Source organism: Engystomops pustulosus, chromosome 5, assembly GCF_040894005.1.
Source record: "Engystomops pustulosus chromosome 5, aEngPut4.maternal, whole genome shotgun sequence".
Classification (NCBI taxonomy): Eukaryota; Metazoa; Chordata; class Amphibia; order Anura; family Leptodactylidae; genus Engystomops; species Engystomops pustulosus.
Window position 1 is genome coordinate 176,675,781 of NC_092415.1, and position 12,872 is coordinate 176,688,652.

At 41.2% G+C, this 12,872-nt stretch overlaps 1 protein-coding gene across 5 annotated transcripts in view; it reads right to left on the reverse strand.

Annotated features, from left to right (window-relative positions):
- PRKAG2 (protein kinase AMP-activated non-catalytic subunit gamma 2) overlaps positions 1-12,872 on the reverse strand; it is a 187,671-nt gene that overhangs the window by 76,304 nt on the left and 98,495 nt on the right. Inside the window, exon 1 of one of the 5 annotated variants that reach the window (XM_072153905.1) lies at positions 2,397-2,820. The exons of the other annotated variants lie outside the window; for them this stretch is intronic. Coding sequence (XP_072010006.1) covers positions 2,397-2,490 — 94 coding nt within the window. The 5' untranslated portion in view covers positions 2,491-2,820. Of the gene's footprint in view, positions 1-2,396; positions 2,821-12,872 lie in introns of those variants that run through there. 5 annotated transcript variants of the gene reach the window in all.

Consider the following 12,872-nt stretch of genomic DNA (forward strand, 5'->3'; position numbering starts at 1 on the left):
TGGGGTTTCTTGGGTACAAATAGAGTTTGAGACCCCCTAACTAAATATAACATACCCCGATCCACTATGATAGAATGATAATAGTATTAGTATAACACACACAGGAGATATGCTCATTAAAGCTCAATACATTTTTAATTAGTAAGTTGACTTCAGAAAGTATTGACTATGTTGGCTCTTTGACGATGATCATTATAGAGACTAAAACTACTATCACAGGAAAAAAACATAATAAATGAAGTCAAAGAAACTGTGCCCATCTAAAGAAGATATATCCCCATATATTAGACTTACTATGATCTGACCCCCATCAAGACTGCCCCTCTTTTTACTCCTATACAGGTGGTGTTTTTTCAATATAGAATCATTCATTATGTCCCTCTGCAGCAGGGGCGTAACTACAGCGGTAGCAGCCATGGCAGCTGCTATGGGGCCCACAGTGTAAGGGGGCCTCGGTATCTGAACCGACACATTAAATAATGGAGGATGTTCACCATTATATACATATGATGCTGCACATTGAGCAGCATATTTTTCAGTGCATAAATGTGTGTATGTATGTAAGAGTGTATAAATGTGTGAGCATACAGATATGTATATTTTCTTAGGGTGTAGGGGGCCCCATTCAGACATCTGCTATGGGGCCCTACGTCTCCAAGTTACGCCCCTGCTCTGGAGGCTCATGGGACCCGCTTTATCCAATGACTGTCCTCCTCAGACCAGGACACAGCGCATAAATGGATGCCCCTTAGAAGAGCATAAGCGAAAACCGATGTCCGAGGAGGCCGATAATTGGATGGAGCAGGTCCTGTGACCTTCTGGAATTTCCAGTAGGGTGCAAGGTGCTGATCCAGAAGTACTGGAGAGACAAGGAAAGTTGGACTCTTTCTGGTCCCCTATAGATTGTTTACATTCATGGAAAACCCCTTTAACTATTCAATTCATTCACTACCATTTAATATGTATAAGCAATTCGTCTAAATGTTATCACACAATCCATAAGATCTATATAGTCATGTTACAGATGTATTACTCTCCAGCACCAAACTTCTTTAGCGATCCTCATGGCTGTCCTGTCACCATAAGGCTTACAATCTAACTTTTCTCTGGTAGTCAGGATTGCTTGCTAATTCTTAAGAATGTCGATACCTTTGGTCACAAACTCAAGTGACTAAGGAAACCTACGCAAACTATACTGCATACATTGACATGCAAATAAAAGGCAAATACTGATAGCTAGTAATGACGCGGCGATGCCGGAGCACAGACACAAGGTTTCTCATACTCAATGCAGCAATCCACAATAAAATATAAAATATACTTAAGCCATATAACATAAACCTATAACATAACATATAAACCAAACTGTGCATCATTCTGTGTCATCATATTGAAAACATCACTGCGCTCCTGTCACTTAAAGGAAGGAATGTAAGCCAAGCACACTGACATACTGGTGTGTGCCTCCTCTGGCAGGATCACAATAGGGCTCACAATCTAATCAACCTACCAGTATGTTTTGGAGTGTGGGAGGAAACACGGAGAGAACATGGCCTGGATGGGACTTGAACCCAGGACTCCAGTGCTGCAAGGCTATAGTGCTAACCACTGAGCTACCATGCTTTTTCCACCCTCTGCTATAGTAATATCATAAAATATAGGAGGATTGTCTGAACTTTAATGCCAGGGTAACACTGCAACATTGCAGAGCAATTTTAACTATTGAGCTGCAAATGACGTCCAAATAAGTGCATTCAGGTACAGAATATCAGAGCATAAAGCGCAGCATTATGTGCTGATGAAAAAGTTAGCTCAACTAAATTTTGTACGTTGATACTGTACCAAACATATTTGTGTTGTTCTATTTTTGAATGATGAATGAATGAATGGGCGCTCAATATACCAGAGTGGTAACACACTTAAAGAGACCTCCTTTATTTAGACTCGATTACTCTTTTTAATGCATTTTTTCCTTAATTGTCTTAAAGAGGTCTTACTGCAATCTATCTCCTATCCAATCTATCTAATCCATCTATTTATGTCTATCTATGTATGTACTACATCACACATGCAGTCAGGACATAGATAGATAGATAGATAGATAGATAGATAGATAGATAGATAGATAGATAGATAGATAGATGTAGTGATAATATTCTGAAAGTCCATATAGTGTGTGTGATATGTATATATACATATATATATATATATACACATATATACACATATACATATATATAGATATACACCATATGGACTTTCAGGACTTTTATCATTAACAGGTTTCAATTTTTCGGAGAAATAATAGGAAGACCTGACTGTACAGGGCATATTAGGGAAAACAAGGCAAATTTGTATATGCAAAATCCGAACACAGCAAGGTGTACACATCATACCTAGGAGTCCATGAGGTTCTGATTGTCGCCTCTCATTCCCCCGTCCCTGATCCTTTCGCTTCTTGCTACCTCTGAGGCTGCCAAAACGCTTCATCAGGGGAAGTAAGTTGTGCCACTTCAGTAGATCATATCCACAGCAAGTCAAAAACTAAAATACAACGTTGCTAAAAATAGAGGTGAAGAAAAATACAGAATTGAAGATTCTGGAGAAATTCACTTGTTAAATATTTGACTCCTTGGAGTTTAGGGATTGTGGTGGAGGATCTCCCGGTCAGGGCGCATTGCAGCCTCTGCTAGAGATCTGCACACACTGAATTCTTCTCCTTAAGTGGTGAAACAGGCTGCAGATACCATACAAGATCTTCCTGCTTGGGGACGGTCAGTGCGGACTGATAAGACTCCTTTTATAAAATTCCACATCAGGAAAAGCCAGGCAGGGGATTGTCATGTGCGGTTGTGAATAATGTCTCTTTAAAAAGACTGTAAAAGGAATCCACCCTTGTCCAGACAATTCTTGGCACCAATTGGCCGGAGCACATTCTCATTATAATGTGACATCACGCAGCTATTTTGACTCGTGCTCTGGGCCCTTCGCTGAAGCAGGAAAGCACATGCTGGTTACGGCTTCATGTCAAGTGCTCGCTAGTCACTCGGAGACCCACATGTCACTACAGCATGATCATTCAGAATGGAAAACGTTCTCCCTCCGAAAGTGAAAGACCCCGGGGCTTAACCAGGAATGCCACTTGTGCAGCCAGATATTCGCACAACTCTTAACCCACAGAGCACTGGGTGTGCACTCGTTTATACTGCAGATTTTTTTCTTCCTCTTTTTCATAGGGACTTGTGTGCTCAAGGCGCGATTCATTCATTCTTTTAGAAAAGTTAAATAGTAACAATGTATATTTCAGAAATTTGGATTTATCTTATGTGACCTTGGGACGGGCATACAGAAAGGCTATCCTGGGACACTGTCATATCTAGCACATCGGCTCAGCCAGGAGGTAACCTTACCTGAAGTGCAGAATACCTCCTACCTGCAACATGGGCTTTTACGATATTTAAAGGGGCATGCATTTTTTGTCAAATTATTCTACTACCTTTAAAGGAACCTTTCAACAGAAATTGAACTACTAAAGTCGAAGCAGTATGTTGGCAAGTTGATCAACATCTTCCTAGTTATGTTCCTTTCATGGCTCAGTGCTGGGGCATCATCTACAAAATCAACTTTGAAGTGAAATGTAAATGACTTTAGAACTAAAGTATTCTTGCCCCAAAATGTCCCCTCTGCTATGGTTGGCATCATGCACCAGACCTTAGGAGACCCATTCAGTGGTAGCACTTGATGCAGGGCCTGCAATGACACCATGGAGTCCATACAACCATGGAGTCATCGGGACGAGACTTATCATATGCTGTGCTCATATGCATATGATCAGAAAGGTATACCCTATCCTCTACCCTTCAGTGCCCTTCTAGTAATATACTATTAAAATAATTCAGAAGTAATTAGGTTGAAACAGTCTCAAACAATGTAGGTTTAAACTGTTAGAGCAAACCTGAAATGGTAAATATGCAGCACCGATTTATAAAAACTTCAGCACATTGTGGGGTTAGTAGTCCAGTGGGTGGTCCTACTTATTGATTGACAGCTACCTACAGGGGAGTAACTACAGCGGCAGCAACCATAGTAGCTGCTATGGGGCCCGCAGTGTCAGGGGGCCCCATCATCAAACCTGACAAACTAAAGAATGGAGGATGTGCACTATTTTATCCATATTGGGGGTCATTTACTAAGGGCCCGATTCGCGTTTTCCCGACGTGTTACCCGAATATTTCCGATTTGCGCCGATTTCCCCTGAATTGCCCCGGGATTTTGGCGCACGCGATCGGATTGTGGCACATCGACGCTGGCATGCACGCAACAGAAATTGGGGGACGTGGACGAACAAAAACTCGGCGGATTCGGAAAAACCGCTGCATGTAGGGCACTGGGCCCAAATGCAATTTGACTAACCCAACTGCATCCCTTTATTCCTAAATATATAATGCGGATTGAGTCTGTAAAACCTAATGAACTACAGAACTCTACTCTACTTTTCTGATACACAAACACCCTTAAAGTTTTCTCATAAAAGGGGTAGAAGCAATTTTGCAAGTTATCCCCTATCCACAGCATATCCAACTGCTGGGTCACTGTTCAGGAGAATGGACCACCAGAAATCTGGAGAACAAGAGTCCCATTCTCACGAATTGATGGAGCTTCAGGTGGAGAAACGTCTATTCCCTATCTACAGAGATGTCAGAGATATCCGAGAGCTGTGCTCAGCAATTTCTGTCACTCCTATGTAGTTGAATGGAGCAGCAGGACACATGCTCAACATGCTGCTCCGCCCATTAATGAGAACATGACCCTCATGATCGGTGGGAGTTCAAGCAGATGGACCCTCATTTTGTTATCACTTATCCTGTGGATGGAGATAGTATGCAAAATCATTAAAACCTCTGTCCCTGTCTTGGAGCACTGTAATGTCCTGGAGTTGAGCCATTATAAACTCTGGTCAATGGAGTTCCAAAGGACCTAGTGGGCTGACTGCCCTATTGGGCTTCCCCCAACTCAGAAACTTGGGTAATGAGACCCCTTTTCCTATCCCAGGATCCTTTTACTACATTGTTGTACTAAAATGGTTAATATTATATTTATGTTAAAAGTATCTTTCTTCAAGCTTCCAGGCTAATGATTGGCTGGCACCTCAGAGAGTTCCAGAAAAAAATCTATACATTCTCCCTCTATTTGGACCTCTGTATTTTTGGTCTTCAGCTCTTTTTGGACTCTGTCCTTCTAGATTTGTCTCCATAGAGATTCCTGTGTCTCTGTGTGCTGCTACTGCTGACATTCTTGCAGTCCGCTGGCTCTCATCATCACCATACAGCCAGCCGATCCACAGACCTGCTAGCCTCCAAAATAAAAGAGCCTTCCTTTATTGTGTTTCTGTTGTTACAAACCTGCCAATAAAAGCAGCCATAATATTGAGGAATTTCTGCTCCTCTCTGTGTGTGCCTAGACTGCTGCTACCATCACAGGCCTCCCACAAAACCTCTGCCAGAGAATTAGCCATCTTCACTGGGAGTGCCCCAGGGGGATACCTTCTGCATATGCTGCCCCCCCCCCCTCTTCTTGCTTTACTTCTGTGACACCTACGGCCTAGTTGCCATCATAGCCAGCCACTCCAAGTTCTAGTTCCTGCTGCCCCCACATGTTGTCGGCCAAAGGGGATGTTGCACTAGCCTTGAAGGGGTATTCCGACGAAGACAAGATTCGTAAATATACTCAGGATAACAAAAGAACACATTCTGTAATTCACTGTTAGTAACAAAAATACAGCAATTCACAGATATATTTCCAACCTGTCCGTCCGGGTATATTCAATTTTGGTTGCCTGGGATGCAGCCGTAAATCTTCTATGGTAAGGAAGGGCAGATTCTTCTCATTAATAGCTTATCCTGTCTGCAGGATGCAGTGTGCTCTCTGCCCCTCCTCCTCCATTAAAAGAGATGCTCACACATAGACACACCCAGACACTCCCTGTCGGTAAGTAGCAGCTTGCACAGACTCACTCTACAAGCTACAGGCTAGAAAAGGTCTTTATAGCATAGGAAAGAGGGAAATGGCACAACTAACTGTGTGTGTTATAGCTGAGATGTAGTATAGCGGACAGTGTGTGATATAGGTGAATTAGCAGAGTGTCATTGTGTGTTATATTCATCTAATGGATCTCATCATCTCTCATCTCTGATCTGTCTCATCTCTCTTTATCTATGTGTAAGATACTAGTAGATTGTTCAGAAGCTTAATAAAAGTGTAGATTAACCCTGTACCCTGATAATCAAAGCACATTGTCAGCACAAAGCATCTCATAGCCCAGAGGAATCATGATGTGTCTGCATAGAGAGTCCTCGCCCACACTCAGGAATATTACACTGACCATCAGTGATAGGAGCTAAAACAACAATAAAATTGAGTAAAATTGTAAAGTAAATTATCTTTATTGTCTAAACATCACTAGGGGGTTATAACTTGAGAACTTCCTTTAATGGGCAAACCTTTTTAAGGCATCCTGTGAAGAGGGGGTGCCTTTAATGTGCAAACCCCTTTAATCACAAAAGTGCACTAGAGTTTATAAAATAATTTTCATTATTGCATAAAAGTTAGTTTGCTCTTGGAAACTCCCATCTTTCTTACTTCCTATACTCTCAGTGCTAATATGAATAATATGAATGATGATCGATTATGACATTGAATAATACACAAAGTAGCATGAATGATACATGTAAGACAAACTGCTGAAGGACAGATTGTTTCAGCACTGGAAAACATTCTAGCAATGTATTCAATGTAAATGTTCATTACCATCAGACCAGGCAGCTCCATAGATAAGTTATAACTACGAGATGTGCTATAAAAACTACTGTATAATAAATGCCACATGCTTTATAGCCCCAGCCCTGGGAGCAATGCGTCACCACATGGAATCTTTGGTCAGATGAGAAATTGGCTTTCTGATACCTGTGTAACGTGACCTGGTCAATCCATGACCGCAGTATAAATAGAGTGGGATTAATATTCCTCCCAGTGCCCCACTGAACCAGTTGGCTTGGTCACATGCTGGCAGAATTTTAATCACCTAATTAAATAATCACAAATTGGTGTCTGACAGGAGGACATTGTTACATTATGATATCTGTCAGGATGCGTAAAACAATATCATATTCAATTGTCATCTTATTTAAGAGGAAGATATGAAATATTCATTTTTTTTTCTATATTAAATATTTTTTGTTCCATAGTTTGATATTATGTCTAGAGATTAGCAATTTATTATAGTAACCACATTATATCGCCTCCAGCACTCTAGGAAGCAGAATGGCCACTCAATGATCTTCATGATGTCTCCCACAATAATCCAGACCCTAAATAAAGGGAACCTGTCACCAGGAATGTCATATTTAGCTAGTGTTATGTTCCAATAGCCTCTGCTATGCTGATTTTAAAAATGGCTTTGTCAGCATTCTGAATCATTTCAGTACTTTATATAAGTTTAATTCACATTACCTGGGTTCCTACCAGCAGCATGTGGTGAGTCCCAGGGGAGGGGAAGATGAAGCCTGTGTGTGACTGTATCCGCACATGCATTCTTCCTCTACAACACCCCCCTCCCTCTGCTGCATATCGGGGAGAGGTGAGGAAGCTGTATGAGTGTGGAGGAAAGGAGATTGACATAGGCACAGACAGGCTGCAGCTGCCCCTCCCTGGGGATTCACCACACACTGCTGACAGGAAGCCAGGTAATGTGAATTACATTTATATAAAGTACTGACATGTTTCGGAATGCGAACAAAGGCATTTTTAAAATCAGCATATGTTTTTAGGACCTGTCACCAGCTAAAAATGACATTCCTGGTGACAGGTTATGGCTTAATGAAGCTGTAATGGATAATATATGTGGGATAGGGACAAGATACATTTTGGTATCCAGGATTTCACCATAGTAAATAATAGTTCTAGCTTCATCTTAATCCTCTTATTGCAAAATGTATATTATTACTGAAGCAAGAAGTGGCACAGAGGAAGTCTGCATCATTTTTATGGGGTAAAAAGAGAGATAATACTATCTGTGCCTCTATCCTATACAGAGAGAAATTGGTAAATTATTCTATCATTTAAAGAGAGACACGAAAAGAAAAAAGAATGGGGGGAACTTATCAAGAGCTTACACTCTGCGACCCTCCCGGCCTTCTGGTTTAAAGCGGAGGATAGGGGACTTTTAATGGCTTGACATATTGACATATCCACTTCATTTCCATCCCCTCATTTATGAGTCCCACCACTGAGACCACCATTTGTTCTTATAACAAGGGCCAGGCCCAGTGGTCATTCATGCGCAGCCACTCTCCATTCAAGTCTCTTGGAGCAACAATTATGTCCAAGCTTCTAGACACTATTTTCGCAGCTCCCACCGACCTGAACCAAAAGAGAGCACTGCATTGCAAAGTCATTGCAGATCCCCTTCTCAGGATAGATGCGAGTCCCAGATGGCAATATATTATATATTATACAATATATTATTTTCAATGAAGCAAAGCAATGGTGAAATGTGCCCATACAAAGACTACAGAGAGAAACAAGGATATGTTACTATCTGTGCTTACATACAGTGAGAAATAAAAGGGGCAAAAGTCTCTATATCTTTATTAATTAGAGAGAAAGAATTATCGTAGTTAGAAACAAGGAGGCAGCACTATCTTTACATACATTATTAGCAAGAAGTAACTGGTAAAAAAAAACTACAAGTGTTTACAACATCTGTAGAGGGAAACAAGTACTTTCTGAGCTTACATAATCTACAAAAAAGCAACAAGGAGACAGTACTATCTGAAACCGTTTGGCAGTATTATCTGTGCTTATGTTTCTTACATAATCTAGGCAAAATACTGAATTGCTCCTCAATACCAGAAAATTATACTAAAGCATAGAGATTGTGGATAATTTGCCCCCATGCAATAGTTTCTTGCCATTGCACTGAATACATTCCAACAAAAATGATAAATTCCCCCCAAAAAACTACAGATACTTCAAATGTATATTGAAGGATGGAATATAAAGACAACAAAAAATGAACAATCCTTTAGGCCCGTACCAGACTAGTGCATTGTTTTTCCTTAAGTGTTCATTTAATAAGTAGTTAGCATGTGATACTAATATTTGAAGATAGAAAGATCTGGACCGCAACACTTTTTTTTACAGCCATAAAATAAATAAAAATAAATTTTAAAAATAATTTTAAAAAAATTATATTTAAAGTTTTATTTTCTTAATTCTTTTGTTTTAGATTGAAGTGAACTTCTATGTATTTCTGCCTGGAGTAAGTGACATCTGACAGGCTGAAACCATGCAGACCCGATGACCCGCTGAGAAAATGATCCATTTACTCCCTTACTCTCACCAGAAGAGCAGCACCCACTGTGCACATTGCATCGATGTATAACCATAATGACAGGAAGGAGAAAAATACTTTAACCAAAGCCAAGGATTAAAAATTGATGGTCTGTTGAGTTAGAACCAGAGGGCGTCTGGGAACTGACTTATTTTGTGGTCTCAGAGTAGAAGGAGCTTTAATGATTTTACTAGCTCGCACATACCTGTAGGATGAAAGAAGTGTTCTCAGATTGTAACTAGCCCAATGACCTTTCACTAATGGCTCGCTGTTCTCTTCAGCTAATGTTGTTCTGCTGCGATTGTTTAAAGAAACATTAACAGAAGCCATTAAAATCAATGATTCAAAAACATTGTCTGTTCACACCTACCCCAAAGCCTTATCCCTACTGCTGCCAGAAAATGGAGCTGTGGAGTATGGACAGGAGTCCAAAGAGATACATGTCATTGAGAAAGCCAATGGGAGGCATTCATTATTTTTGGCACTAGTAGTTCTTTTTTGGCGCCCAATTTTAGCTGTGTTTTGCACATGTTACGGACCACAAACTTAAAGGGCATCTACCACCCGGATGAAGGACTGTATGCATATGAGCCTGAGGCGCTCCAGTAACACCTATCGAGTCTGGAGCCCCTCAGGCTCATTTGCATACAGTCCTTTATCATGGTGTCCTTTAAAGGGGTTGTATACGTTCAGTAAATAACTGATATGGTTTATGTAAGGAAAAATTATCCAATTTTTCCAATATACTTTCTGTATCAATTCCCCATGGTTTTCTAGATCTCCCCCTGCTGTCCTACTATATAAAGCTTCTAAGTTTACATCCAGTTCATAGAAATCTGACCATGGTCATGTGATGTCACACAGGTGCACGAGCCATTATATCACAGAGAGTAATAAGAGCTATGGGGCACATTTACTAAGGGTCCACGGAACGCATTTCCGTCGGGTTCCCTGAATTTTTCCAATTTGCACTGAATTGCACATGGGTTTAAGCCCACGCGATGAGATTTTGGCACATCGGCTTTCATGCGTTAAAAAATTGGGGGGCATGGCCATCGGACAACCTGAATGATTCGGACAAACCGCAGAATTTAACATTCAAATTGTGTCGCAAGACAATGCACTCACATACACCGGGAAGAAGATGGTGAACTCCGGTGGACCTGAGCGGGGAAGCGACACATGCAGGAAATTGGACGCACGATCTTAGTGAATCACGGCAGCTCCGAATCCTCGTCAGACAACGCACCTCAGGGATCGCGACGGGACAGGTAAGTAAATGTGCCTCTATGTCTTATAATAAATGGTGCACATCACATAACCATGGACAGCATTCTATCCGCTGGAAGTAAACAATGAAGCATTCTATAGCAGGACAGCAAGCAGAGATCTTGAAAACTGTAAGGAATTGATACAGAAAGTATATTGGAAAATTGTATAAACTTTCTTTACATAAACCATATAAATTATTTTCTGAAAATGAATTCTGTAATGTATTTGGCACGCCATAAGAAGAACAAATGAGCATGAAGGGGTTTAGAAGTTGGTAGACTTTTAGAAGGTGTGACTGAAGGGAAAGAAGCTAAATTGTGGCGCCGGCACATCATAAATATGGCACATGTCGCAAACTACAAAGAAAAAACCCACAAAAAATGCCAAAAATATATATATGGCGTAAAGCTGATAATGAATGTCCCCCCTCCCCAATGTGCTAATGTTTAAAGGGAGTTTTAATAAATAAATATTTAATAGATGGGGTTGTCTGCTCTAGGATTCAGACAAAGAAGTACCCAGAATACTCAGTAGAGGGGCTGCAGCGTAGAAAAGTGTGATTTGTACTCAGTTCAAGTCTAAAAGTGTTTCTCGTTACCACCCCTGGTCATGGAATACTCAAATATTACCTGCATTAAAAAAAAACATGAGTGAAGAAACATCCCGTTATATAATAAATGTTACCACTTGACCCTCAAACCAGAAACTTCTTTTAGAACACAAAACATTTCGGTGACTTTTAGGTCTTTGTCAACTTGTTATGGTGGTTATATGGCCTGTGGTTATAGAGCCGAACTAATTAGTTGCTGAACTGTCAAAACTTCACAGTACGAGATCCTAAAGTGTCGATGGTTCTGATAATATTCCTATATGACTGTCTGGCCAAGTCATTTGTTTTGGAAAAGCTTCTATTGTTCTTTACGTGAACTTTGATATTAACATACTTTTTCTGGAATTCAATGCTTTCCTCTTTTTCAAATTTTTCTTCCTTTTTACGAAATATATTGTTATAATTTACACAACACAAATATGATGGAGGTACAGGAAATATAGTATGAGGGCTGCTATAGGGGTTTTCCCAGTTATTATGATATTGATGCGAGTAATAAAACCAGGCATTGAAATTCAACATTACCTATCCTTCCCTAAAAAACCCAAGAATTCATAAATCTGCTTGTTATTGTATAAGGCTGCATTAAAGGGGGAATTATATGGGGGGCTACAGGAAAGGAGGCATTATATGCTGCAGGTAAGGGAGCATTATAAGGGGGGAGCTGCAGGAAGAATGGGCAGTATAGGGGGAGCTGCTGCAGGAAAGGAGGCATATGCTGCACGTAAGGGAGCATTATAAGGGGGGAGCTGCAGGAAAAATGAGCAGTATAAGGGGAGCTGCTGCAGGAAAGGAGGCATTATATGCCGCAGGTAAGGGAGCATTATAAGGGGGGCTGCAGGAAGAATGGGCAGTATAAAGGGAGCTGCTGCAGGAAAGGAGGCATATGCTGCACGTAAGGGAGCATTATAAGGGGGGAGCTGCAGGAAAAATGAGCAGTATAAGGGGAGCTGCTGCAGGAAAGGAGGCATTATATGCCGCAGGTAAGGGAGCATTATAAGGGGGGCTGCAGGAAGAATGGGCAGTATAAGGGGAGCTGCTGCAGGAAAGGAGGCATTATATGCCGCAGGTAAGGGAGCATTATAAGGGGGCTGCAGGAAGAATGGGCAGTATAAGGGGAGCTGCTGCAGGAAAGGAGGCATATGCTGCAGGTAAGGGAGCATTATAAGGGGGAAGCTGCAGGAAAAATGGGCAGTATAAGGGAAGCTGCTGCAGGAAAGGAGGCATTATATGCTGCAGGTAAGGGAGCATTATAAGGGGGGGCTGCAGGAAAAATGCGCAGTATAAGGGGAGCTGATGCAGGGAAGGTGGCATTATAAGCAGAGCTGCAGGAAGAAAGGCAATATAATGGGAGCTGCTGCAGGAAAAGGGGAATTATAAGCGGGTGAGCTGCGGGAAAGGGGGCATTATAAGTGGGCTCCAGGAATGAAGACAATATAAGAGGGGGAGGTGTAGGAACAAGTACATTATATAGGCCAATAAGGGACTGGTATTGCACTTTGTGGGTACACAAGGGGTGGGGGCTAGGTACCAGGTTAGGGCAGACAAAATTAGATTTTTCAGCAACCCACCACCGATCCCTGGAATAAAAATGTTGCT